Here is a 25,418-nt window from a genome sequence, read left to right as displayed (position 1 = left end):
ACTCCTTGTTAAATTTATTGCCCTTGAAAGACAAAATTTAACCAGGTGAGCGATTCGGGCTCCTGGGAGCTTCTTGTTTGTTTGTTGGTTTAAAGCTTCTTTCAGACTTTGAACCTTAAGTTAGCTTATACACGGATTGGTAGAGTACTCAATATTGTTTGTTTGTAATTCATTATCACGGTGATCTACAGTATTTGATCAACGATGAATATCTCATTAAAAATTTTGTTAAGTAGGTTGAAGTTGAATTCTACTTTGAAGAAGTAGACAAAATTCTGCACCAAATTACGAACACAGCATTCTTGGGTCGGCTTAATATCCGTAGGCTTGTTAGCATTAAAACACATTTACTGAGAATCATGTCTGCACGATTTTAAGCGGAACTATTCTTAAATACACCAGTTTAGTCCATGAGCAAGTACGTTTTCCTTTGTTTCGTACAGTAGTTTATAGCACCACAAAAGTAATCATATTTTGTTTGTTTTTAATTCTTTGATATACTGAAATATTTGAATCTGTCCACCCGAACATTTTCAAGTACTTCAGAATCTTATACGGTACAGCCCTCCGTTAGGCGGATACAGGGTTAAGGGAGTGGTAGGGTCTCTCCTTGTGCTCAGAAGTAAATAACATATTTTGTTTTTTCGTCATTTTAAATGGTAGGAATAATGACATTTTTTTCACTTTGAGGAGCAACAATTTGAGTTTTATCGGGAGGGGTGTTTGTGTCAATTACAGTTGTAGTTGTTTTGTTTTCTCGTTTCTGCTTGTCTATGATAATTTCCCTCCATGATTTGTTTTTAGTTCGTTTTTTTTTTCTGTTTTAAATTTGATCCTAGCTCAAATTGAAAAAAAAACCGGCTATTGCCAATCCAAGTACTTTGTATTTTTGTCGTTAAAATACCTTTTTGTAATATCATCAACATTAATAGAATATGGTGAAAAATTATCAATATGTGTGTTCATTTTCTCTCCGATTCGTTTTGCTGATGAGTAGAGGAGTTATGAGATTTCGATTTATACTACCATTCCGTATTTTTTTGTTTGAGCATTCCTTTAAATTCCCGCTCGTAGAAAATCCAACATCATTTCGTTTCAGGTCCTAATAGGGGTTATCAAGAAAATGTCTCAGAGTTTCTAGGACCTTTTTTCCAAACCAAAGAAACATCGAAACATCGTCCAATCCGTGTGATTAAAACAAAATAAATATTGTTAGATGATTATGTAGACATTGTCCCTGTGGTGTTCGATCTTCTACGAGTGGATATTGAACGGAATTTAAGCAACAGGAACAACCATGTGTTTGTTTCGATCGTGAATTATTGTTTTATCAAGTCCTTATTTGTTTCGATAGTGCTGAGTGTTTAATGTTTAAATGGTAATAAATATTACAAATCAATGAAAATGATCCGCCAAAGAATTGGAAATAAATCCTTCTGTTTTAAATAACTTTTTACCGCTTGTGTCAGGTTGATTTGAACAGGACTAACTCTTCTTAAATATAGACGAGCCAACCTAACCTTTGCGTATGTCAGTTTTGAAATTTGAATCTAAGATGGCCGCCATTACAAAATGGGATTCCTCAAAAATGAGTAGTACAGGTAATTTGTATATAAATTTATTTAAATCACTGATATCCTTTATATCTATTTTATGTGCATCAAAATAAACACTTGATTATTTTATTTATTGCGTATCTACTACTGTTGTTAATAGCTGGGATTTGAACAGAAACAACAGAATTGTATGTAAAATATATATATTTCAGACGCCCAGAAGATGATGACTACATACTAAAAACCGATGTCTACATTTAATGTAAAACAGAGAAAAAACCCAGAACTGTTTAGTTTATTGTGTGGCTACGTTCCGTAAAAAAGCCTGAAAAAGAAAAAAAAGGACAAACTGTTACTTATAGTGAGTTTATACATGATTTTTAGTATACATGTACTTTTAAATGTCTTCCTATACATTTACTTTTTAGTTTTCGGCGCATGACTATAAGTCTACTGTCTTGCAATATGTTGAATTGTCTTTGTCTCCACATACTCTAGCCCATTCTTTCTAATTAGTTGATCTGGTCATCAATTGAGTTAAGGTTTAAAGGAAAAAGAACATGATATCTTTACTGTCCTTCATTTCAAATCATTGTTAAAAGACATTGTCTACTCGCTTTCAATGTGATCGAATGTTGTTCCTTTAAGATCTTTCTTTACTTGCATTTGACCCTGTGACAGTGCGTAAAAATTAATCGAGTACTAATGTAAAACAGACTAGTGTCTGTTACGTTTAAAAACATGTGTCTGGATCACATTTTACAGTCATATATTAAATTCCTAAGTTACTTATATGAACATCTTATGTCCACACTTAAATCGGATTGGTTTTTAAAATGATCATGTTTTCATACCTTTTAATGTGCTGCGTCTCCAGCCTACTCTTCCTTCTGCTTATTTGCCTGGAAATATGAACAAAACATGACGTCATAAATTCAGTTTTGAAGTTGTAATTAAGTCTAATAATAAGATGCTGATTTCCGCTGTAAGTACATCTGAAATTTTACCCAAGAAATGAAACTCAGCAACTGTGGACATGGTACGAATATTTCTATGGTTGATGATGCATAATGAAATATGCAAAAAAATATTGAAGATTATGAGGAAGTAAAACAAAATGAAACAAAGTAAACCGTCTATCAATATTCCATCAAAATCAAGTACGGAGGGATAGAGCGTTTTGTAAGGGGTTTAGGTTAGGGACTTAGGGGTTCAGCTATGATTTGCTTTTTTTACCAGCATTTGTAACTAAGTCACAAAATTTTCAAAACAAAGCGTGGGGAAGGAAAGGTGTTCAAACTTCTAGATACCCCACTGTATTAGTTGAGAAAACCAAATTAATTAAGGAAGTAAATAGAATAAACAAAACAAGTAGCATGCAGTACTTGAGGCAAGGTGTAAATACATGTATATATAGCATTTTTATAGTAAAGGGTAAATAATAAAACTTTGGACAGTATCATTTGAAATAATGCATAAAAATGAAGGAAAAAGCAGGTTATTCACAAATGTTACCTTTAAGCTCGGGACCACCTACAAGTTGAACAAATATGTTAGCAATTATTGAATATTTTCTCCTTAGAGTAGTTCTGTAATACGACAGTTATGGACCGAATTCATTTTCAATTTAAAAGAACCAATATTGGATAACAGACCCCTTTCAAATAAGAAAGTTAGCCTAAAATAAACCTAAAATACTTGACACTTACCGTATGGTCCGTATCCTGAAAGTAAATAAAGAAGTAAAATTAATAATTCATTTCAAGTTAATGCATAATGTAATTGTTTTTTTAATGCTCAATCGCATCTGGGATCAACATTAATATATTTTGCAATTTCAATTTTTAGAGCAACAAGGACCAACTTATATATATATTATATATATATATATATTCATGAATTATTTATATTGATCGCTGACGCAATCTAATTAAGGCGGGAAAAGTGAAAATAGCAGAAATACCAACGGAACGAAATCTTTAAAGCTAATTTGAATTAAATGACTCATGCAATACAAATATGATAAAGTTGTTCGTGAACAAAATTCAATACAACAGAAATGAACAAGAAAGATACACATGGTCATCACCATTATTGTTCCTGTCCCAAAGAACTACAACTATCTAATTTCTAATACCAGCTAAGTTTATGTTTGTTTTGAAAATGAATATACACTGATGTATAAAAATAAGGAAAGTTTTAATGAACATATGAAACAATTACTCCAATCAGGTATAGTCTAAAAATAACCAATCAATAGAAAAGGAGAAGTACACCAATTAAGATTAAAAAAGTTTATTAATAAGTATAAGGAGAAGAAGTAATACATATCCAAAATAATAATAAAAGGACAAACGTTAATAGAATATAGAAAGAGTAAATAAACATGATACTAAAATGCAAATAGAACAATAGTCTAAAAATAGTGAAAATCAATAAAGGCTCATATGCAAACAATAGTACAGTAAGTAACTACTATATATAACCACACATTTTCAAAGATATTTGATAGGAAGAATGTTAATTTTTCGTTGTTGTTTATCTTGTAGATAACCTTGATACTGAAAGTTCAAGGTAAATGCAGAACACTTTATTATATTTTAAAAATTAAATTAACCAATAACCAATTAAAGCTAATTTAGTAAGTGCAAAATGTGACCGGTGGTTATAGTGAAACAATTAAGCTGACAATGACTTATTAGAACAGCCTTTTGATGTTGTACCTGATTGACTGGGCTTTTGTACATGTATCGGTTATTATTAGTTGTTCGTTTTAACTCGACGCTTAATTTGTCCCTAGAACCCAATCGTTACAATTTGACTCGACTGAAACTTTTTTAAACAGAGTCAAGACCGCAAAGCAATAAGCATAATTTACTCTACAAACTTGTTATCACACAAGTCAAACGACTATTTAAATCTACTCGACTTCTAAACTAATAATTAACAAAAGAGAAATCTAACAATTTTTTAACAACTAGTGTAAAGTACCGTTTTCCACAGAATCGTGCATGCAACGCTTGATTGGAAAAAAGACTTATAATGAAACCTTGATATTTTAAAGTTCAATCACGATGTGAATGATTGAGAAGTCTCCGTTGCACATGCAGTACATTCTTCTAAATTGAAATGTAAATATAAATGGCGAGATTAATTTTACCGAAATTTCATATATCAATACAAAATCCCTTATAAAAAGAAAAAGAATTTTAGCATGTCATGAGTAAGAGTAAGCCTTATCAATAGTTTCACGATTTAATTGTGGACTGGTACATTGTCTACCCCTTCATCTATCTAATACCTTGTTGTGGTTTTTGTGGTCCGTATCCTATAACAACGAATGGTGCATTAATATCTTATACAATGACAGAGTTAGTACTCTTGGAATATTAAGCTAAGTTAAATGATATATTTCGATTCAGAAGCAGGGATGTCGTTTTGTGGGACGTCTGACAGGAGAATTACGAGAAACTATCACATACTTTTTTTCTGGATGATAAAATTTGAAGCTAAACTTTAAGGTGACATAAAAGTAAAAATTAAGGAGACCGGAAAACCCAAAATGAAATGTTAAGATAAATAAATAAAATATATAAGATCAAGAAGACAAACAAACAAACAAAAACAAAAACAAAACAAAAAAACAGAAAACAAAAACAAAAAACAAAAAAACAACAAAAAAAACAAAAACAAAAACCAAAAAAAAACAGAAATAGTTACTAAAATATTACTATCCAAATTCCTCGTTTAAATTCAAAACATTGGAAATAAAACATGTGATACAAATCTATTTTTTTAGTTCTGCATATATGAATAAATTGACTAACTATTGACTGGATATATAGATATATTCCTTCACCTACTGTGGGCTGAAACTAAAACGACTGTGAAAGTAAAGATTTTTTTATAAGTTATCTTCATGTTATTTCCATAAACTGGCACCCCTCTCTTCCTCATCACTAGTCTGATAGTTGTTGCCCAAAATTTACTATCGCCAAAAATGAATTTACCCCCCCCCCCAAAAAAAAAATGTAACACAATACCTTCACAGTGTAGACTATCATGTGATATATCATTCAAACTTAATATCGTATTTCATATCAATACCTTGGTAAAATGGTCCATATCCTTGGTAAAAGCAAAAGTCAAAAATGAGAATGGTGCATGGTATATTACATAGATGCCAAATTCATTCTGCTAATGACCCTAGCGAAAATTGATCATCCAAATTGATATAAGACATAGTTAGTGAAAACAAAAAGGACAATCTCCACAAAGAATAATTACATCTGAACAAATCAAGGAGCAACAACCGGAGTTTTCTGCTCCTCGACTGGTTCCAGTGATTGTTTCCTGACCTTAGTCCTACATAGAAGCAACATACAATCTACATTTACACGAAAGTGTTAAAGCAAGCAGTGCAATTCAACAACACTACACATTGTTCTATATAATATAGTGACTGGTGAAATGAAAAACAATATAAAACATGATTTGAGTAAAACTGAATCTATGTATCTAGAAAAGAGAAGATGATAGTTGTTAGGGAGGACAAACAGATATAAGTCTAATCTAATTATTTATATATAGTATTAAAGTTAAGAAAATAATTCGATTATAAATATCCTGTATTAAAGACACGAAAAATTAGATGTGGTAGCAATTTATATCTGAAAAACATAGATTTGTTAAAATGTTCTTTAGAAATTGAAATATCAAGTAAAGAAAAGAGTATACGTCAAGACAAAAGATGAAAAGCGTATGCAATTTGGGATGGAAGGAGTAAAGTGATTATATCATCGTACATTTTTACTAGGTATTAGTTGTTTTTCATATATAAGAACGGACGTTAGAGTTAAGATAGGGAAAAGTCTCAAACGTTAAGTACAAAAGGACGAAACCACAGTTCCAACATATATATTGGGATATGAAGGTGCTTAAACAATTTGTGTATTAGGGACGGATATACTAGTTTTAGCCATTTCCATAGAAATTGTTAGTACTCTATTTGAGTACCTCCTGTTCCAGCTCCGCCTCCTGATACTATAACTTCACCTCCCCCAACAGCTCCACCAAATTTTCCGCCATCAAAACCTCCAGATACTACGACTGGACCTCCCCCTACAACTGCTCCGCCTCCAATACCACCCCCTACGAAAGCACCGCCTCCAACGACGGCTCCACCCCCTATTGGACCGGGGCCACCGCCTACTACAATGGCACCACCTCCTCCTCCGGCGGCTAATACTCCGCCTAAAATTTATGCCACTTACTTTCAACGTTTAAATTTTCCCTTTTTAACGTACTTATTTTTCATGAATTGCTTTCAATAATTAATTCAGCACACATATATAAAAATACTTATAATGAGAAGAAAGATTACGAGTTAATGATCAACTTTAAAAAAATGTTATCTTAAAGCATTTATTGAGACACCAACTCTATATACAAAGCTGACTGTATTTAATAAGAGAGATGTAGGATATAAAACATATCTACTATGCCTGAAGCTTAAATGATATATTTTGCACTTTAGCACTACTTACTACTAATCTAGCGTACTTAAACTCTTAATTAAAATTAATATTAAACATACTGATATTCTAAACAGTCCCTGCATGTTGGATCTATCAAAATGTCATTCTTCTTTCTGTTCAAGGGACCTTTCTGATAAGCCGATCATATCTAAGCTTTCATGATTGCAATAGCATTATTCAAAGTAAAATAATCTGAACAAGAATGAAGTGATGTTAGATCTGTTATACATTGACTGAATGGAACAGTTAGTAGGTCCAATAATAATTAGATTGGCTTGATTATGCCTATTCTAAGATTCTATATAAAGCGATATGCATACTGGTCAAAGGTCAGATCCAAATCCGTCATTGTATATCCCGTTTCAAGTAAATTATTAAATTAATAGTTTTCAATATTTCTGCTTCGTTACAAACGTCAATGTTGATAAAAGTGATATCTTTTTTGTTGCAGATCAAATAATTAAATTGAACTTAGAGATTGACCGGGGAGTTTATATTACAAAGTCGACACTCAATTTAATAAAAAGAAGACGCCTGTTAGCTGATACATCTAGAATCTCATTCAGTTAGAAATGATGTATCATTCATCTGGTCTATTGAATGTCTTACCTGCTTGGCTTCCTGTGAAACAGAAGACGAAAAAAAGCAATTATCAAACATGTCGACAGATCCTAAATATACATAGTACTATAAAATGTGAAGGAAGTTGTTTCGTGGGTATCAGGAGTTTTATATCTGTGGATTTGTTGATTTCTAATGAAAATAACCAAGCTCCGAAATAACGTCTGACGTTCGAAATTCACTCTCAGAAACTGCAAGAATCTTGCTAGGTCAGGAAAATGTGAACGATTTCACGCGACTTCATTGGATTGTCATACGACGTTTTATTTAAAAAGTATAAGAGAATTTCGAAAGACCCGTCTGCAGCGGTTAATTAGAGATGAAACGAACGTCTGCCGCTGTTATGAGCTTGGAAACTAAGGCAGTTCGTTGGAAATGTAATTGATGTTTTGATCTAACAGCAAAAACGAGAAATGGTCCCTCGAAAAAAAATGTTCTTATAGTTATTGTCATTGTTTAATGAAATGTGCTTGTGATTGACGACAAAACATTTTGTCACGTAAAATTTGCAATGGAACTTCTGTCTCTATGGTGTCTCTAACTTTGTCAAACTAGTGTAGACTTTGTTAATTGTATAAATTTAATGTGTTTTGAAACGAAAACTGATTTGGATATTTATATATAGAAAATATGATCAGGTTTTTGATGAATCGTACAAAGATTGTAGTTAAGTAGCTGTCTTTGTAAGAATCATGCAAAATCTGAAAAATGTGATACACCCCAAAAAGGCTACATATTTTTATTTTTGTAATTAAATTGTTTTATGGGTCTATACTATGAAATGTGTAATTATTCATTCAAATCTGCCTGCTCTTAGGAGATAATCAACATTTAGATTATAATTATCTCCCTTAATTTTGAAATCTACAGTGCATTCCATATAATATTTATCTCCTAAGAACATGGGTTACATGAAAAATTAATTGTTTATTTCTGTTTACTATGACAATTCAAACAAAATATCAAAAATAAAAATATGTAGGCTTTTAATCCATGAATCACATTTTGCATGATTCTTAGCTGGAGTGCTACTTAAAAGACGATACACACCTTTTGGGAAGTAAGGAACTTGTCTGTTGAAGACAACTGGATCTACAAAATGAAATTAACAATATCATGTAATGTCAAATTAGAAAGTAACTGTATTCTAAATATATTTGAGATAAAAACATTGGATCTTTACAGAAAGGTTTAAAAGTACAATGGTGCAATTTGTGAATGCGTAAGGTTAGCATCTCAGATCAATAATTTTAATACATAAGGTTAAATCATATATATGTCTCAAGTTTAATTAAACCGGCCTTGCAGTTAAAACAACAATTGCTCTTACGTGTGCGGTATTTGTGGATGTTTAAACAGCCAGGCAAATAATGTTTTAAGAATACTTACGATCGACATTAATTACTTTATTCTTTGGCACTGAAAAATGAAAAAAAAGAAAAAAACCAACATTTAAACAATTCAAATATCGAAACGAACATATAGTTGAATTGAAAAGCAATTTCTATTTAAACAGAATTGCATATAAATCTAAACTCTTTACATGAAGAGAAATACGATGGATGTCTTAAATTGTTTTGTGGAGACGACAATATGTAAAGGCATGTAATCCATATTCAAAAATTACTTAAGTGGTACTTTAGAGTATTGTTATACACTAGAAAAAATATGTTGTATGAAAATCGTTTTTCATATATTTCTTATTGTGAAGAAAAGGGTATATGTATTAAATTTTCATCTGGCAATATATGTCTATACTCACCAGCAAATGGCTCTGAAATGAGAAAATAAACAAAATAAAAATAAAAATAAATCACGAGTTATATGTATATAGATAAAAAAAATAGTTTTTAAATATAAAACGAATATTTGTTTAAAATTAGTTTGTAGATTTTTAGACAGTAAATATTTTCTAAACACTAGTAATAAATGTTTTGAAAACGACCATTCAACAAAAACGAATATTAAGGGTAATGAAACGCTTAAACTGAATTTGTTTTGAATAAATACGATTGTTTACACAAAACAAGGAATTAAAATACTGTATCAATTTAAATATTTGTTCCACGTAAAGATGTATTATTGAACATTTTTATTCCCGATAAAGATAGAGAACACGTTACTTACGTCTTACAACATTTGTGATTTCTTCAACAATTGGTACTGGTTTGTCGTATGGTACCTCAACTACAATTTAGATAGTTATTGTTGAGATTGACATTTTACGGTTGTTCGAGAATACAGGACAACACTTCAGGCTCTTCGCTGCTCATGCTTTTCCATTTTTGAAAGATTTTCGGACATTCTTGGTTTCATCCACATTTCATAGCATAAATATGTTTTTCCAAGTAACCCCCCACATTTCTTTTCATAATTCCATTAAACCTACATTGAAACGTTATTAGAGTTTTTTGTAATGAAATCCTTGCTATTCTTACGGAGTTTTTAATTGACAAACCTACTAAGAAAAAACCTATGTAAAATCTAGAGAAATCCTTATAGACTAAATTTCGAATGCTTATATTTAAAAAATGAGCACATTGACCTTTCAATTTTTTCTACTTATATTGTTCAACCATACCAAGAACTATGTGAAATTACTTTTATTTAGAACTTTGGCGATCTTACGTTTGAAAGACATAGAAGTACTAGTTCTTTAAATCCGAAAGGGGTTCAGTTACTTACTGACTCTTGGTTTCTTCTTGATGACAAGATTTTCAACTGGGAATGGTCTGTCACGGTGAACTGAAATGGTCCAGATTAACTGTGATTATTTCAGTTATAACTATATCTCTTGCAAGTATGTTAAAAAAGTTTACTTAATTAGTTACAACCCCTAATTTGAGATAAAAAACAAAAAACAAACAAAGAAAAACACCCCCCCCCAAAAAAAAAAAAAAAAAAAAACAGGGATATAACATTTCGAGTTACATAACGACAAGTATGTTAAAAAACTTTACTTAATTAGTTACAACCCCTAATTTGAGATAAAATAGAAAAGAAACAAAAAACAAACAAAGAAAAACACCCCCCCCCAAAAAAAAACAAAACAAAAAAAAACCCAGGGATATAACATTTCGAGTTACATAACGATATGGGACCTTTGAAGAATTTAAGGAGGCAGACATAGGGTAAGGGACACAACTCTTAAAAACATAGGAAAGTGTATTAAGGCTTTTTTATCAATCTTACATAAGCATAAAAGTAACTTGAATTGATTTCTTACTGTTTCAAATGAAGGCTTGAAATTGTTTGGTGAAATTGAATATGATACAAACATAACACTTGACTTCAAGAGCTATGTCCCTTATCCTAGGTCTACCTCTTTAACTAAAATTTTAGGTGTAGAATTAATTAAACACTCACCAATTTTAAGATCTGGTTTTGGAATGGCTTTTGGAATTTTGTCTGAGAAAAAAAGCAAAAAAAAAAATAATTATGGGTTAAACATAACAATTTTATAACTTAATTTTTAAGTATCAGTCCACATAAAATTCAGACACTACCAATATTGAATTGATTCATGGTGTAGAAGAACACATCAAACAAACGATGCTTTTTCGTCTACATATACTATATTTTCACATAACGATAATTATTTCTGTTTTCAGATCTGCACTTTTGAGAAAATCATACATTTTATCCTCCTAAAACCAACTATATCAAACAAAATCAAGAGCGATAACTCTTGCAAAGTGCCAATTTCATGTACAATCTATATTTTTCTTTACCCAAAAGCTCAACAACCAAACGGAAAATTAAGATTTGTTATGTGATCAGTAATTGTTCCTGAACAAAGAATAAAATTGAATTTAGTGGTTTTTTGACACGCATGAATCACCTCTTGTCTGATTTTTTTATAGACTGATACTTTATATAAATGTCTATTTTTAAATTTTAATTAAGAACTTATCACGTGACAATTATTGTAATTTTCTCATTTAAGTCAAACTGCAATTATATTTTATTTTTTATTTTATTCGATCTGATGAAAAAAAACTAACAATATTTTATAGATTCGAGTTCCAATTTTTTTAACTTGGAGCCCATTTTTTTAAATATTTTTTTGAAATATTAAAATATTATTTTAATTTTTGAATTTTCATTAGCACTATTCAAATGTTAACATTCAGGTGTTAAGAAAACCAAACAAATTAAAAGGCATCATTGATCTGCAATATTGTGGATTTTGTCAAGTACTATTTTAGTTTATAATACTTACGGACTCTTTCAATGACATTGGTGACAGTCTTTACTCTCTTGAATGGTTTAGGTACAATGTCTGAAATAGAATGTAATTTAGAATGTAGCATGAAATTTGTGCAGACATATATACAGACAGACAGAGAGATATCTTTAATTGTCTTTATGTTTTACTACATCGATTTGCCATAAAAGTACAAATCTGCGAAAATGATTTATAATATTTTTTATTACATTACTGGTTTTAAAACGGTTAAAATGAAATGTTAGGTCAGAGTAATGAAACAATAATCTTCCATTTTTATTTCCCAGATCTAATAGTTCTATCTGATTTGGACTGATGAGGTCAAGATCCGAAAGCTGCCTCAATTCTCAATTAATAAAACATTGTCATACTAATTTTGAAATTTTACAAATATTCCATATCATGAAATTGAAAGGAATAATTGATTGGAAAGATAGAATAACCGAATTATATTCACCGATGCCAAAGAACGGCTAGATTTAACTAGTGTGGGTAACTTGATCAGTGCATGAGCGTACTTGGCTCGAGTAATTATATTTTGTTTATTCACAATAACCAATTGATTATCTTATTCATTAGATAAATGTTCTCCTTCTTTTATTGCTAATTTTAACATTAATTCTAAATTTTTTGATCGAATATTGATATATGACGTTTTAGTTGGATTAAGTCCGAGAGAGAAAATACCGAATTGAATCTACTTAGTTTAATTATATACAGCTCTTAAATGGCATAAATTTCCCACTTACTTAAACTATATATTGTTTCTTATTCCCCATTGAGAATTACCCATTCCAGATAGAAAAATCCCCATCCCTCCATAGAATCCCCTATGCATGTTTCTTATCTACGTTTAAAATTTCTCAACAATTTAGATGTTATTTGTAATTAAATATAATACGTTTTTTTCCATATCTATAGCCCTGTGCAGGCCCGGGTGTCAAAAGAATAGGCCTGCAGCAGCGCTAAGCTTGTCGTAAAAGGCGATTAAATAGTGCTCAGAAACATAGCTGGGGGCTAGGCGCTCTGCTAACAGAGCAACTTGGATGTGTGCCCCAGGTGGTGGAATGGGGTACCCCTGGCGTGTTACATGCTGGGGTTGTCAGGCTATAATACGGAAAATCTGACCACAAACCATAGTGGTGCACCGTGTTGGGAAAGATGTCACGTTCCTCGCACGTTAAAGAACCCTCCTGTGGTATTCTATAGGAGTAGGAACCTTTGCGCTCCGCCACAGGAGGCTAAATTGCCCGACCCTACCCAGCCCCCTTGTTCTAGTGCCAATCAAAGTTTGTCGGCCCTATTATCCTTGTGTCCCATCCCTTGTTTCTTTTCATCATCATTCATGTTCATTGTATCATCCATTTCATGTTCATCGCCTGGATATAGCTGAAATATTGGTGCTCGGGCGTTAAACCCCAACAATCAATCAATCAATCAATCTATATAAATATTCTAAAACTAATACCCTCTTCCTCTGCATTAAAAATTCCTACCCCAATACGCCATCCCTATTCCCCACACCCATATTATAGTGTGGAAAACTTCCCCCATATAAGTACTGTACTTACATGGTTTTGGTACACCAATAGTCTTTGTCTTGATAATTGGTCCTGGAATTTAATTAAACCATATCATATGATAAAGATTGTAAGGATATTATATTCAACGGATATTCTATTATTATAACGTAAAATGAATATAAATGGATTCTTTTATCTTTAACACATCAATACAAAAATGTCTTCCTCATTACAATTATTGAAATTATTGCAATCTTTTTGAACAAAGTTCAATTAACCAAGTTACAGTTTAGAACTTTATTTTGTTTTTAAATTCCACATGAATGTTTAAACAAATGATACAGTACTCACTTGGAACTTCAACTGAAAAAAAAAAAGAGAAACAGAAGAGTTAAATTATTTTTCATTTTCTGCATAAATAATTCTAACAAACTAAAATTATCAAAACCGTAATACCCTCTGACAGAATGCAATGAAATACAGTGTAGGTCTCAGTATCGTATTAATTTTCCCATAGACTTCTATAGTGAAGTGCATATTTTTAGGATTTTTAAAAAAATATGTAAATTGATTCAATAAAACTTTCACTTATGTAGCATTTCTAAGGACATGTGAAAAAATAATTTCCCGCAAAGAAAATAGGGTGAGTCCACGAAGATCGGACAGAAAAGTAGTCTCAAACTATAAATAGCCATTTTCCCTACTTTCACTTTCGTTTTGCACACACCAAACCAACCTTTTCAGTGGAACATTTTTATGATATTATGTTAGATTTTCTTTTAAAAAAGTTCTTCATCTTACAGTGTGATGTTTGCTCTATTTTATAAGTCATTGTTCATATCTTTTGACAAAATATTAGTTTGTAGAGAGGCAAAAAAGAAAATGCACTATATTTTTATAGCATCCATGTTTTGACGTACACCTGCTCAGGGATATGCAATACGATACTGGTACCTGTGAACTATAAATGTACCATTTATTAATAACAAAACCATTAAAAATATCAAGAAACGTTAGGAAAATTAAATTTAACTAGAACTAGACGTTTTTTATTTCGTGTTCAGTAAGATTTCGGCAAAGTAAAAAAAATTCCCTTTCTACATCTATAATATGTATAAATATATACCATTAGTACAATTTCTACATCGTATTCCCTTTACCACGTACCCTACTTCACACCCTTACTCGGGACACTTCGAGTGCAGTTGAATTTTATGTTATAATGAATATCTAGGGGCAGTTTTATAACTTAATTACCTGGTTTCTTAATGACAACAGTTCTAGTTTTGTGGATTGGCTTGATGACTGAAAACAAAAACGTAAGGCATAGAGTAAATGCGGAAACGACGGTAGTTTGTGAGTATATTAGACTATTTGCTTGTTGTGAAATTAGTAGTATCCAAGCAGATATCTTAAAAATAGAACGTGTCTCTCAATAATCAATATTTTGAAAAAAAAGTATAATAATTTATTTCCACCTCTCGATCCGTGGAAATACAAACTGATATTTTCCATTGTCACGTCATCAAAACAACTTTTTACTTTATGGCGTTTGGAGAATTTAAACTTCGATACAATCTAATTTAAAACAAATCGCGGTATCTTTCTGAACAAATTTAAATTCTACATAGTTTGGGATATTTAAATCCAAAGTACTTACTTCTCTTGTGTTGAATAATTGGTTTGTCGACTGGGTCTGAAATCAGTAAAGAACAACATTATTCAGATGAATATCAACACGCTGAAATAATGCCAATTTCAAAATGTTCCTTTATTGGCATCTCAAATCTCTAAATTCGCAATGACTGAAACAACGGTACTATTCAAAACATAATGGAAGATTGCAAACAGTTCACTCTTTATTTAGAATATCGGTAACCTAGTTATAAAAAATACAGTTTAGGGCTTTTTGTAAAACGAAGTGTAAACTTTGCAACAAATTGACATTGTAATGTATTTTAAATCTAACACATTGTTGCATTTTAATACCAATACTCACATTTCACTCTGATTGGATCTAGAAGCAAAAAATAAAATAAAATAAAAATAGACACATAGGAGAATGTATTTATGTCTTAAATACCGAGAATAGGTATGGGGAATATGTCCAAAATTCCACCCCACTGGGATAAAATGTCAGCATAAAGCCACCCATTGGTCTTCAATGAACGACAAACAAATCATAAACTATTTTTGAATGACAAATCTATATGCGATAATTTGTTATTGACAAAAAAAAAGTTTTAAAATATTTGTAATTGTAAGGTACCTGAATGTTATTTGTGGCATAGCTTGTCCAGTTCTGTGTTAGCTTAGCGCGTGTGCCTACACATTTACTCGTATTTTATTTTCCCCTCGTATTCTCAACACAATTGAATAACAACCCGTAGATAAAAAAGTAATAACTGCGCTCAGGGTGGAGAAGGCAAAACAACATATGTTTCTAATATAAAAAAATAAGAGATTTGGTAGAGTAATCAAGAGAACCAAGGTTATAGCGGTAATCAAAAGAATGTAATCCAGGGACAAGGACCAGACATGGAAAACAGACTCGCACAACAAAGAACATAGAATAACCAAATCATACATACAAAGTAACAAAAGCAAAAGAGCAACTCGGACTCCACTAAAAACTGGGAGCGTGGACCAGGTGCACCGGTAGGGTAAGCGTCCTCTGCTTTTCTAGAAACACCCGCTCATAAAACGTCCAGGGTAGACGAAAGAGGAAAGGAAAACTACGACACGTTAAACAAATCAGTTTTCATGGCGCAGATGGATACACTACAACGATCCACGAGTTCATGATGACGGCCATAAAACTTTTATAGTGATGACTTCAATATTGTAGCAACATAGCCTTGCAGAAGCCTATTTGTCAGAATTCTACCGCGATACAAAAAGTCTGCTATGACTGTTAATAATATAGACATCCACTAAATATCAAGTAACCAACAGTTAAACATCTATTGGTCGCTATCTTAATTTCGTAATGACATCTATTTTAAAGGATGACATAAACCTTGATAATTTGCAACTATACAACTTCGCTACCAAAAGAAAACAAAAACTTAGCCACAAATAAGTTAACATTCAAGACTTCAAATATAGTTCTTTTATACTCACTTTCCCTGATGATAGCTTTTGGTCCTTGAAAAGAACAAAAATGTGAAATTAATATATTATGACATCTTGCAGAGTACTTGTTGAAATGGCAATAATTTATCAGGAATATGCTTCGAAGTACTAATTAAATACAAGTCTTTTTACTATTTTACCAATTAACTTAAATTTTAAATTTAAATGAATTAAAAAATTGAATACTTGATCTCCAAAAAATATGAATAGATGAATCATCAACGATGCTCACAAGTTTGATTTACTAATATTGTTGAATCCAGTATTTTTATGAAGAGATTATGATAAGAATTAGTTTATTACTTACTCTTGAAGATAACTGGAACCTGGTCAACTACGGTTACAATGTCTGAAAGGGAAAGACACAAATTAATCGAAGTATACAGTGAATGTAGGATTATATCGTCATTTCAAAATGTAATCAAGGGAACCAAGGTTATAGCGGCATTCAAAAGAATGTTATTCAGGGACAAAGACCAGACATAAAAACAGACATACACAACAAAGAACATAAAGTAAATAAAATTATACATACAAAGTAACAAAAGCAACTCGGACTCCACTAAAAACTGGGAGCATGGACAAAGTGCTCCGGTAGGATAAGGGTCCTCTGCTTTTATAGAAACCCCCGCCGAGTTGTTCATAAAAAAGTCATGGACAAAATCAGGACTTTTATCTTTAAGAAATAATAATCATAAAACGAAACCTTACGAAAACACACAGAAAATGTGGTACGAAATATGATTTCAAAGAACATGTCAAAGATGAAACGCTTTTAAAATTCTTTACCATGACAGTTGCAAATTCAAACAAATACTTTGGACAGTGATTTCAAAAATCTTTGTTTCAAAATCGCCCAGATGTAAGTAAATTTGACCCGTTTAGTAATACATATTCACAAAATTAACGCACGAACCAAAAAAGAAAAAAAATGATAATAAAAAAAAATAAATTAAAAGTTAATAGTATAGTTTACATAAATTGTAAGAACCAGGCAAACCAAGAATAACCAGAAACTTGAATTTAAAAATTCCACCGATATGAAAATATATTATTAAAAAAGACGCTTTATCTATTTGAAAAAAATAATGATCTCTTCATCACGGGATTTGCTCAGACATTTTGTAATAGAATTTTAGGAAATTAGGGTTTTTGACGGAGTTATCTTTTCAGTGCATTTCAAGAAATTTTAATTTAATTTACTACAGTGATATTAAAATATGTTTTTTTTCATCCATTGCCAGATTCTTACAGACACTGACACTTAAACCATACTTACGTTTGTGGACACGTGCATGTTGCTTAAGAAGTGGTACTGAAAAACAAATAAGAAATATTGGTAAGAAAAGTAGTTCCTGTGACTACATTTACAACTCATTAGCAATCCATACAATAAAAAATACAAAAATACCAACAAAAACTTATTTTACTAATTAATAGATTTTTAAGAAAATTTTCAAAGAAGTAGGATAACTAATAAGTTATTAAATGATTTACAAGAGAAATAAAAGCAGAACAGTACTATTTTGTTGTTATTCAATTTTCGATACAAAAAATCAAAATTATTTCCCCTCTTGCAAATACAAAATTTTTCGACTTGAAAGATGTTTATTTTATCCTAATACACATAAATGAAACACCAAAGGGAAACTCTTTGTAGTTTAATTTGAAAATTCATTTATTGTGTTTTGAAGAATACTGTTAAAATACTTTAATTCGTGGATAGCAATTTTTGTGGATTTGGGAAGATACACAAGTTCGTGGATTCTTAAACTCGTGGGTTTGAAGTTTTCAGTATGCACGTGAATGGGAATATCCTTTTCGTTAGGAACCAAATTTCGTGGTCTCGCTCACCCACGAAAATCACGAAAATTGGTACCTACGAACAATAGAACTTTCATAGTAAATCAAACTTAAATGAATGAATTAATTTACACATAACAGAATTACCTTTTTGGCCATGTAAAACAGGTTCTTCATGTGGGACGTGCTTAGGTACCGCTAAAATGATAAAATAAAATTTATCAGGTTACACAAACTGTAGTTAAAACTATGATTATCTTTTTGATAATGTAACTCTTGTATGTAATTAAGTAGCTGTCTTTGTAAGAATCATGAAAAATCTGAAAAAAAATGTGATACACCCTGAAAAAGGCTACATATTTTCATTTTTGTAATTAAGTTGTTTTATGAATCTATACTATGAAATGTGTAATTATTCATTCAAATCTGCCTGCTCTTAGGAGATAATCTACATTCAGTAGATTCTATTGTATTTGAGTGTCATTGAGTTATCTCTCGCAATTTTGAAATCTACAGGGCATTCTATACAATTTTTATCTCCTAAGAGCACAGGTTATATACAAAACCAAATGTTAATTTCTGTTTACTATGACATTTAAAACAAAATATCAAAAATAAAAATATGTAGACTTCTTACCCATGAATCACATTTTGCATGATTCTTAGATAGAGTGCTACTTAATAATTGTTAGTTTATTCCTTGATAACTTTTTTCCATTTGTATTTTTATAATTGAAATCTAAATTCGACTATAAACAACAAAGAGAAATTTGAAGAAACGTAAAAAAAACCTGAAAAATCAACCACGATTCGAGTCGAGATTGAAAAAAAATTCTTGCAACTATGTCTTAATTATTGATATATATATATATATATATATAAATTTATCTGCTATTATTATGTATACTTCACTATCATCTTCAACTGATATGGTATGAACTGTTACTTACGCTGGAAAAGAACTGAAAATAGGAAAAAAAGGCAGAGTTAGTAAAATTGGAGTGGATTTAAAGGTGATCTTTTGCACGGATTTTTTTTGTGCAAGAATTTTTTACTTTCTATTACATCCCTTTAACCTGAAACCTTTCAACCGCACCTGAAAGTTTTCATTCTTATACGTCTTAATTGTGTAAAACTAAATTAAAAGGAAAAAAAACGGAACAAGATTGAACATACTCATAGCGTGTAAGGTGACAGTGTGTTAATCAATAATTACATTCAGCTTATATTACCGATATTTAGGTTTTATTATTGAATTAAAATAATTAAAACTTGGTTTTTAAAAAGATTCCTTTAAACAGTTGGGAAAAATGTTCGGTTATTGAGAAGTACTGTTCGTTGTTTTTCAAATATTCTCCATATCAAAATCTGTTTTAACGATAAAAAAGTTTAATAATGATGAATACATCATTAAATTTTAGTTTGTTTTTACTATAACTAATCACAATTGTGTCCATTAAGCTTAACGTCACGTAGAGATTCGCCAACAAACCAAAAAAAATCTGTAAGATTAATGACAGTAATAAGAATACTGTATAAATCGTTATAATAAGGAGACATAAAAGGGAAATTCCCTGCTATCTGTCGTAAAAAAAAACGTTAGTGATAATAATAAAATGTTTGTCCGTAACATGATTGATGGTTTGGCTGCGACTGATTGATCAGCAGTCTTTAAAACGAAAAGTCATGTTCGTAAAACAGTTCCAGATATGCGTAAAGTGATACATTACAAACTCGTTAATTATCTCATTCGGGTCATAGAATAAAAAGTTCATTGTTGAATGTCGTTTCTATGGTTTCACTACCGAATGAGGTGAATTCGGTATCGAATAGAGTAAGTTCACTATCGAATAAGGTAAATGTAATATTAAACACGACAAGATCAATATCGAATAAATTAAACTATGTATCGAGATGGGTAAGTTCGGTTTTGAATAAGGTAAATGCAATATGGAACAAGATAAATTAACTATCGAATAAGGTGAGTGCAGTATGAAACGAGGTAAGTTCACTTTTAAACAAGGTAAATTCTGTTTCGAACAGGATAAGGTAACTATGGAAAAATAAATTTTGAATCGAAAAATGTAAGCGAGGGGAATTCGGTAATGAACTGGGTAAGTAAGTCCACTGACGGTACTTTCTACGTGCCATAAACAGAAAGCTCAAAGTTTTAAAAGGCTAATATGTTCATATGTTACCTGTATTAGACATAAACTTTTCATGTTGATTAGCAAAAAGATGATAACTTTCATTCATGGTTTTCTTTTAAAATAACATATTAATATTTAGAAAATTACAATATGAAATATGCTTGACGACGAAATTCCGAAATTTCAGGAACATAAAATGGTTGTTGTTTTTTGACGGACAATGAGGTTACTCTAATAATATAACTGTGTTTGAAGGCAATTACTTACCTTTCTGTTTAGGAGGTGGAGCTGGAAAAAAGAGCAAAGTATATGGTAAGTTAAACAGAACAAGGAACAAGGATTATCGCCCAAAATTTATTTTGTGATATATAATATGCCGGAATACTCAGGTGTTTAAAATAATGTCCCAGACGCCTTGCTCATATTATCGTAAAGTGTGGCCGATTGATCTGAAACATGAAAATCACTGGAGCGACTCCGTTGGTAGCAAGGTCAGTCCCTTTTGAAAGTCAAATTTACAGCGTTCTATAAAGATGGGAAGCGCGACAAATTTACCCCAAAAAAATGCACATAAAAATGGCATTGAATAAAAGTCTCAAAGTAAGATGAACATTTAAGTAATAAAAGTAGTTTGACGAAGTAGTGTTTATTATAGTGTTCAAGGTTTCCCAGTTATTCAAAGGGCTTTACTCAAGAACAGCTGTTAAGTAGCTGTCTTTGTAAGAATCATGCAAAATCTGAAAAATGTGATACACCTCAAAAAATGCTACATATTTTTATTTTTGTAATTAAGTTGTTTTATGGGCCTATACTATGATATGTGTAATTATTCATTCAAATTTGCCTGCTCTTAGGAGATAATCAACATTTAAAATCCAATAGATTCTATTGTATTTGAGTGTCATTTACAGAGTTATCTCCTTTAATTTTGAAATCTACACTGCATTTTATATATTTTTTTATCTCCTCAGAACACGGGTTATATGAAAAACTGAATGTTAATTTCTGTTTACTATGGGAACAAAATATCAAAAATAAAAATATATAGGCTTTTTACCCACGAATCACATTTTGCATGATTCTTAGCTGGAGTGCTACTTAAAACGAAAATGTCAACAAGGTATTGCTAGCACAATCGTTTTGACTTTAGTTCCATAGTGTTATATCGAATTTTTTATCCTTTATTTTCTAATCAACATCAGTAAAAGTTGAATATAAATTTCTAATATTTTCGAGACCCAATAAAGAATGAATTTTTGTCATATTAAACTTAGTTTTATCTTAACCACAGAGAAAACACAAGTGATTCTCATTTAAATATGTTATAAATATATTGTAGCATCATAGTCAATTTCTATGGGTTTTTATCGTCAAATGTTTATTGCGTTACAGCTCGTTACATTATAACTATTTTGCAAGTACGCACTCATAGAATTGAACAATTTAGCAATTTTGAAAATTGTTTCTGAATGTAAAAGGGTAAATTCAATTGATACAATGCAATACAACATTTAGTATAAGTAATTCTAGTGCTGCACTGTCACATCAAAGAAACAACAAAAATCTCGAACTTGTAAACAGCGACAGTTCACATTGTTTATGTTTATCCGGAGGCAAAATAGTTGTCAAAACTTGTCAATTCTTCTAATCGTAAAGAATTAGATATGTTATCATTGGGAGATGTATTGTGTGTATAAGAATTAGCGCTGATACAAATCACTGCCTCCTATGTGCTACTCGGAAATCATGGATATGTTAAACCCAACTTTTGTAGAGCAATAAATGGCATGTAACATTGAAAATCGAACATTTTTTAATTATCTTTTTAGGGTTTTGTGTTAATTACAATATTATCACACTTGTTCAAATCTAATGTTAAGGTAACAGAGTGAAACTTCGCGGTTACAGGTAACACGTGACTTAAGTTTAGATTAAGTATGTAGTCGTCTACTTACGTGCAACACCAACAGCTGCAAAGAACAAAAACAAAATATTTTATAATTGATTAATTAAATTGAATCAATTAAAGAATAATTAAACAAATAACTGTAATTAAGAAAAAGATTGGTAATGAGAAACAATAATTTAAAAAAATCAAAGCATAAGATCGCTTTTATTTACTTTCGCAATGAACTTTGAATCAATACAAACAAATTACGACAAAGAAAATAATGTAAAAATAAATTATTTACGAAAACGATAATTTCTTTAATTGTTGTTACTATACTGCTAATGTTTAAAAATGAAATGACAAACCTCTGAACAAAATTACTGATCTAATGGAAAGAAAAGGGGACCTGTTTTTACATAATTGTACTTTAGAAACTTTTGGGAAATGATTACAGAGTAATTGGTTTATCGTTTAGTACTACTTTATAAGCTGATGCTTTTGACTTTTGTCAAGAAGCAAATTATAATGTAAGAAATTTGTAATTTTATACGTGATTGCGACTGTTTACAATACTTCATTTATTTTATTTATGATATAATTAACTTACCCACAATGGCGGCCAAAACTAAAAAAGTGAGCATATTGCTTTCCTCCTAGAAATAGGCCGGCTTTACAGTGCTCCCCAGAAATGAAATAACCGTTATATGGCTTGTAGCAATCTATTGTATCAGCGGTACGTATATATACCACGTCATAAAACTATTGTAGCCTTTTTGGTAGGAAGAATGTTCAATGACAACTTGTAACCAATCAATTAACATAAAGAACCGCCCATTGATTTTACGAGAATTTCAGGGAAAACCCACAAGAGGCTCCAATAAGGGTTTGATATTTGGCTATTTCTTTTTTTGGATCCAACCGAAAATTAAAAATAAAAAATAATGAATTAAATATAAAACAATGATCATGTCATTCTAAAAAATAATTGGCTTGTTTTATTCAAGAAATTTAAGTTTTTTGTTGATAATAGGGACATAAAGTCCCTATACAATACCTTATTACATAAAAACTGGAACATTTCGATCTAATCTGTCCCCTTTGTCAGCTTTACATGACAAAAAATGAAATAAAATGGACAGAAATATTAAATATAATAAACCAGTGATTTTGATCAAATTCGTTTCGTCAGCAAAATTTAGTTCTAATATTAAGGTTTTCCAGCTACATTTGATATTTGAAAATATCAATTAAGTGTAATATCAATGCTTCAAAAGTTTGTATATTGGAATATCTATATATGATTACTGTTATTGCAATATATTAAAAAATATTGATTAATTAAAACAGTTTCATCGTAAAACAGATATAAGACAAATAGTGAAGTTCCAAATGCTGAACAATCACTCGCCTTCGTTTGCAGTTGTGTGGGTTGTCCTTCTTTGCTCATTATCAAATGTAATTCATACTTAATCTTTATGATAAATAGATTTAGATTTAAGCTTTGTATGAAAATGTTATTAATTTTCCTTATACTGCTCCAGTTTAACTCACGCAAATAAAACAAAACATGTATGGAGCTCTCTCTAGTTTGGTTAGCATTAACACGTTTGATGAGCAGTGAAATTCATCCAAAATGAGAGAAAAATATGGTCATGTACGAGAGGTTTGACTGTATTTGAATAAATTGAATAAATTGTTGACCCTTTATAAGAAGTTAAATGATACATGTTACTCAATGAAGTCAAAGCTATTATATTTGTACACCCATGATACATGTAAAGGTGCAGTTTGAATAAAACAAGTTTATTTTGGCGTAATTTTGCAACATTTATATTTCTTATTCTAAAAACAAAATATTGGGTTCGAACGTACGTCAAGAAAGACAGAAAAATATCGCAGCATCAAAATGGGTCATCAATTCAGAGACATAAAAAAAACCTAAATATATTGCCAAACGTATAAACAGAAATAAAATAGAATTAAAAGTAAAAAAAAAATGAAGATAAGGAAAACAAAACAGCAAACACACTAAAGAACCCCCACAATTAGCGTCGAATCTAGAGAATTCAGGGGGCGGACCTCCCCTTTTGTCGCAAAATTTTGTCAATTTCGTGCAAGATTTGTGCAAATATGAGAAAAAATAACCTAGACCCCCACTTTTCTTAATCACTGGATCCACCATTACACAACAGTTACTATCTTGTGGTACTTGCAGTTTAAACTCCCACAATAATCGCTTTCTTGTGTAGTAATATTTCATTATGACAAAGTAATCTTATTAGTACGCCAACGATACATGAGTTGATGCAATATGGGTACATTGGGGACTTAAATTGCATATGATTTTAGTCCATTATTTTCTATATTATTTAACGAGTACATGTATTACAAGTAAACTAATTAACCTACTTATATTACATGTGATTCGATCACACCGTCTCGACAAAGGTGTGATGTCAAGATTGTGGTCAATTGTTCGAGGTCATTTCTAGACATTTGACATTTTATGTTTGAATGTAATCTACGTTATTGATGGCTGATGTGTATTTATGGTCCATTTCCATACTTACTGAACATTGAAATGACATTTGCTCATATATTAACTGTATGTACGTATATTTGAAATTCCGGCCCTCGATGTATTCAATTCAGTATATGCACATTTATATAAATGACAGAATTTAAAACTAAAGTATGAAACTTCGCTTCCAAGGCCATTTTATAAAATTCTGAATATTTTATACAACAAAAGACTATATTTATATGTATATGTTTATTTTAACAACTGTACAATATTTGTTTTTTTAAACAAATATGCAGGTATTTGAAATTTAAAGATCAGTTTCCGAAAGGAAGTGTCATTTTCAAATAAGTTTTAAGTTATATTCTGAGTCCATAATCCAACTATTTTTGTCTAAGTATGTTTTAAATATTGTACAGCAGTAAACACTGCCAAAAGATACATTCGTATTGT

At 30.8% G+C, this 25,418-nt stretch overlaps 1 protein-coding gene and 1 long non-coding RNA gene across 5 annotated transcripts; both read right to left on the bottom strand.

Annotated features, from left to right (window-relative positions):
- Nucleotides 1–1,742: 1,742 nt before the first annotated feature.
- LOC148597418 (uncharacterized) lies at nucleotides 1,743–9,172 on the bottom strand. Of its 4 annotated transcripts, XR_015918956.1 has the most exons (8): nucleotides 9,104–9,172; nucleotides 8,765–8,806; nucleotides 7,703–7,714; nucleotides 5,664–5,684; nucleotides 3,266–3,280; nucleotides 3,072–3,089; nucleotides 2,411–2,458; nucleotides 1,743–1,881 (listed from the first exon to the last, which is right to left on the bottom strand). It is a non-coding gene; the product is annotated as an uncharacterized LOC148597418 (long non-coding RNA). The 4 variants fall into 4 exon arrangements; XR_015918955.1 differs by lacking the exon at nucleotides 3,072–3,089; XR_015918958.1 differs by lacking the exon at nucleotides 5,664–5,684 and having other exon boundaries at nucleotides 9,104–9,143.
- Nucleotides 9,173–9,414: 242 nt separating this feature from the next.
- LOC148597417 (mantle protein-like) lies at nucleotides 9,415–23,196 on the bottom strand. The gene is made up of 18 exons (XM_088563031.1): nucleotides 23,052–23,196; nucleotides 22,509–22,523; nucleotides 20,821–20,841; nucleotides 19,354–19,365; nucleotides 18,551–18,601; nucleotides 17,880–17,915; nucleotides 16,908–16,949; nucleotides 16,589–16,612; nucleotides 15,465–15,482; nucleotides 15,126–15,161; nucleotides 14,723–14,770; nucleotides 13,817–13,828; nucleotides 13,514–13,555; nucleotides 11,937–11,996; nucleotides 11,081–11,122; nucleotides 10,400–10,459; nucleotides 9,842–9,901; nucleotides 9,415–9,488 (listed from the first exon to the last, which is right to left on the bottom strand). Exons 1-18 carry the CDS (start codon nucleotides 23,083–23,085, stop codon nucleotides 9,415–9,417), a joined length of 687 nt encoding a protein of 228 aa, XP_088419157.1. The 5' UTR covers nucleotides 23,086–23,196.
- Between the last annotated feature and the right edge of the window lie 2,222 nt (nucleotides 23,197–25,418).

The sequence above is a fragment of the Perna viridis genome, chromosome 15 (assembly GCF_037379345.1).
Source record: "Perna viridis isolate PV_CMFRI_1.1 ecotype Kerala chromosome 15, ASM3737934v1, whole genome shotgun sequence".
Taxonomy (NCBI): domain Eukaryota; kingdom Metazoa; phylum Mollusca; class Bivalvia; order Mytilida; family Mytilidae; genus Perna; species Perna viridis.
The sequence above is the reverse complement of the archived record's forward strand: the minus strand, read 5'-3'. Positions and strand labels throughout refer to the sequence as shown.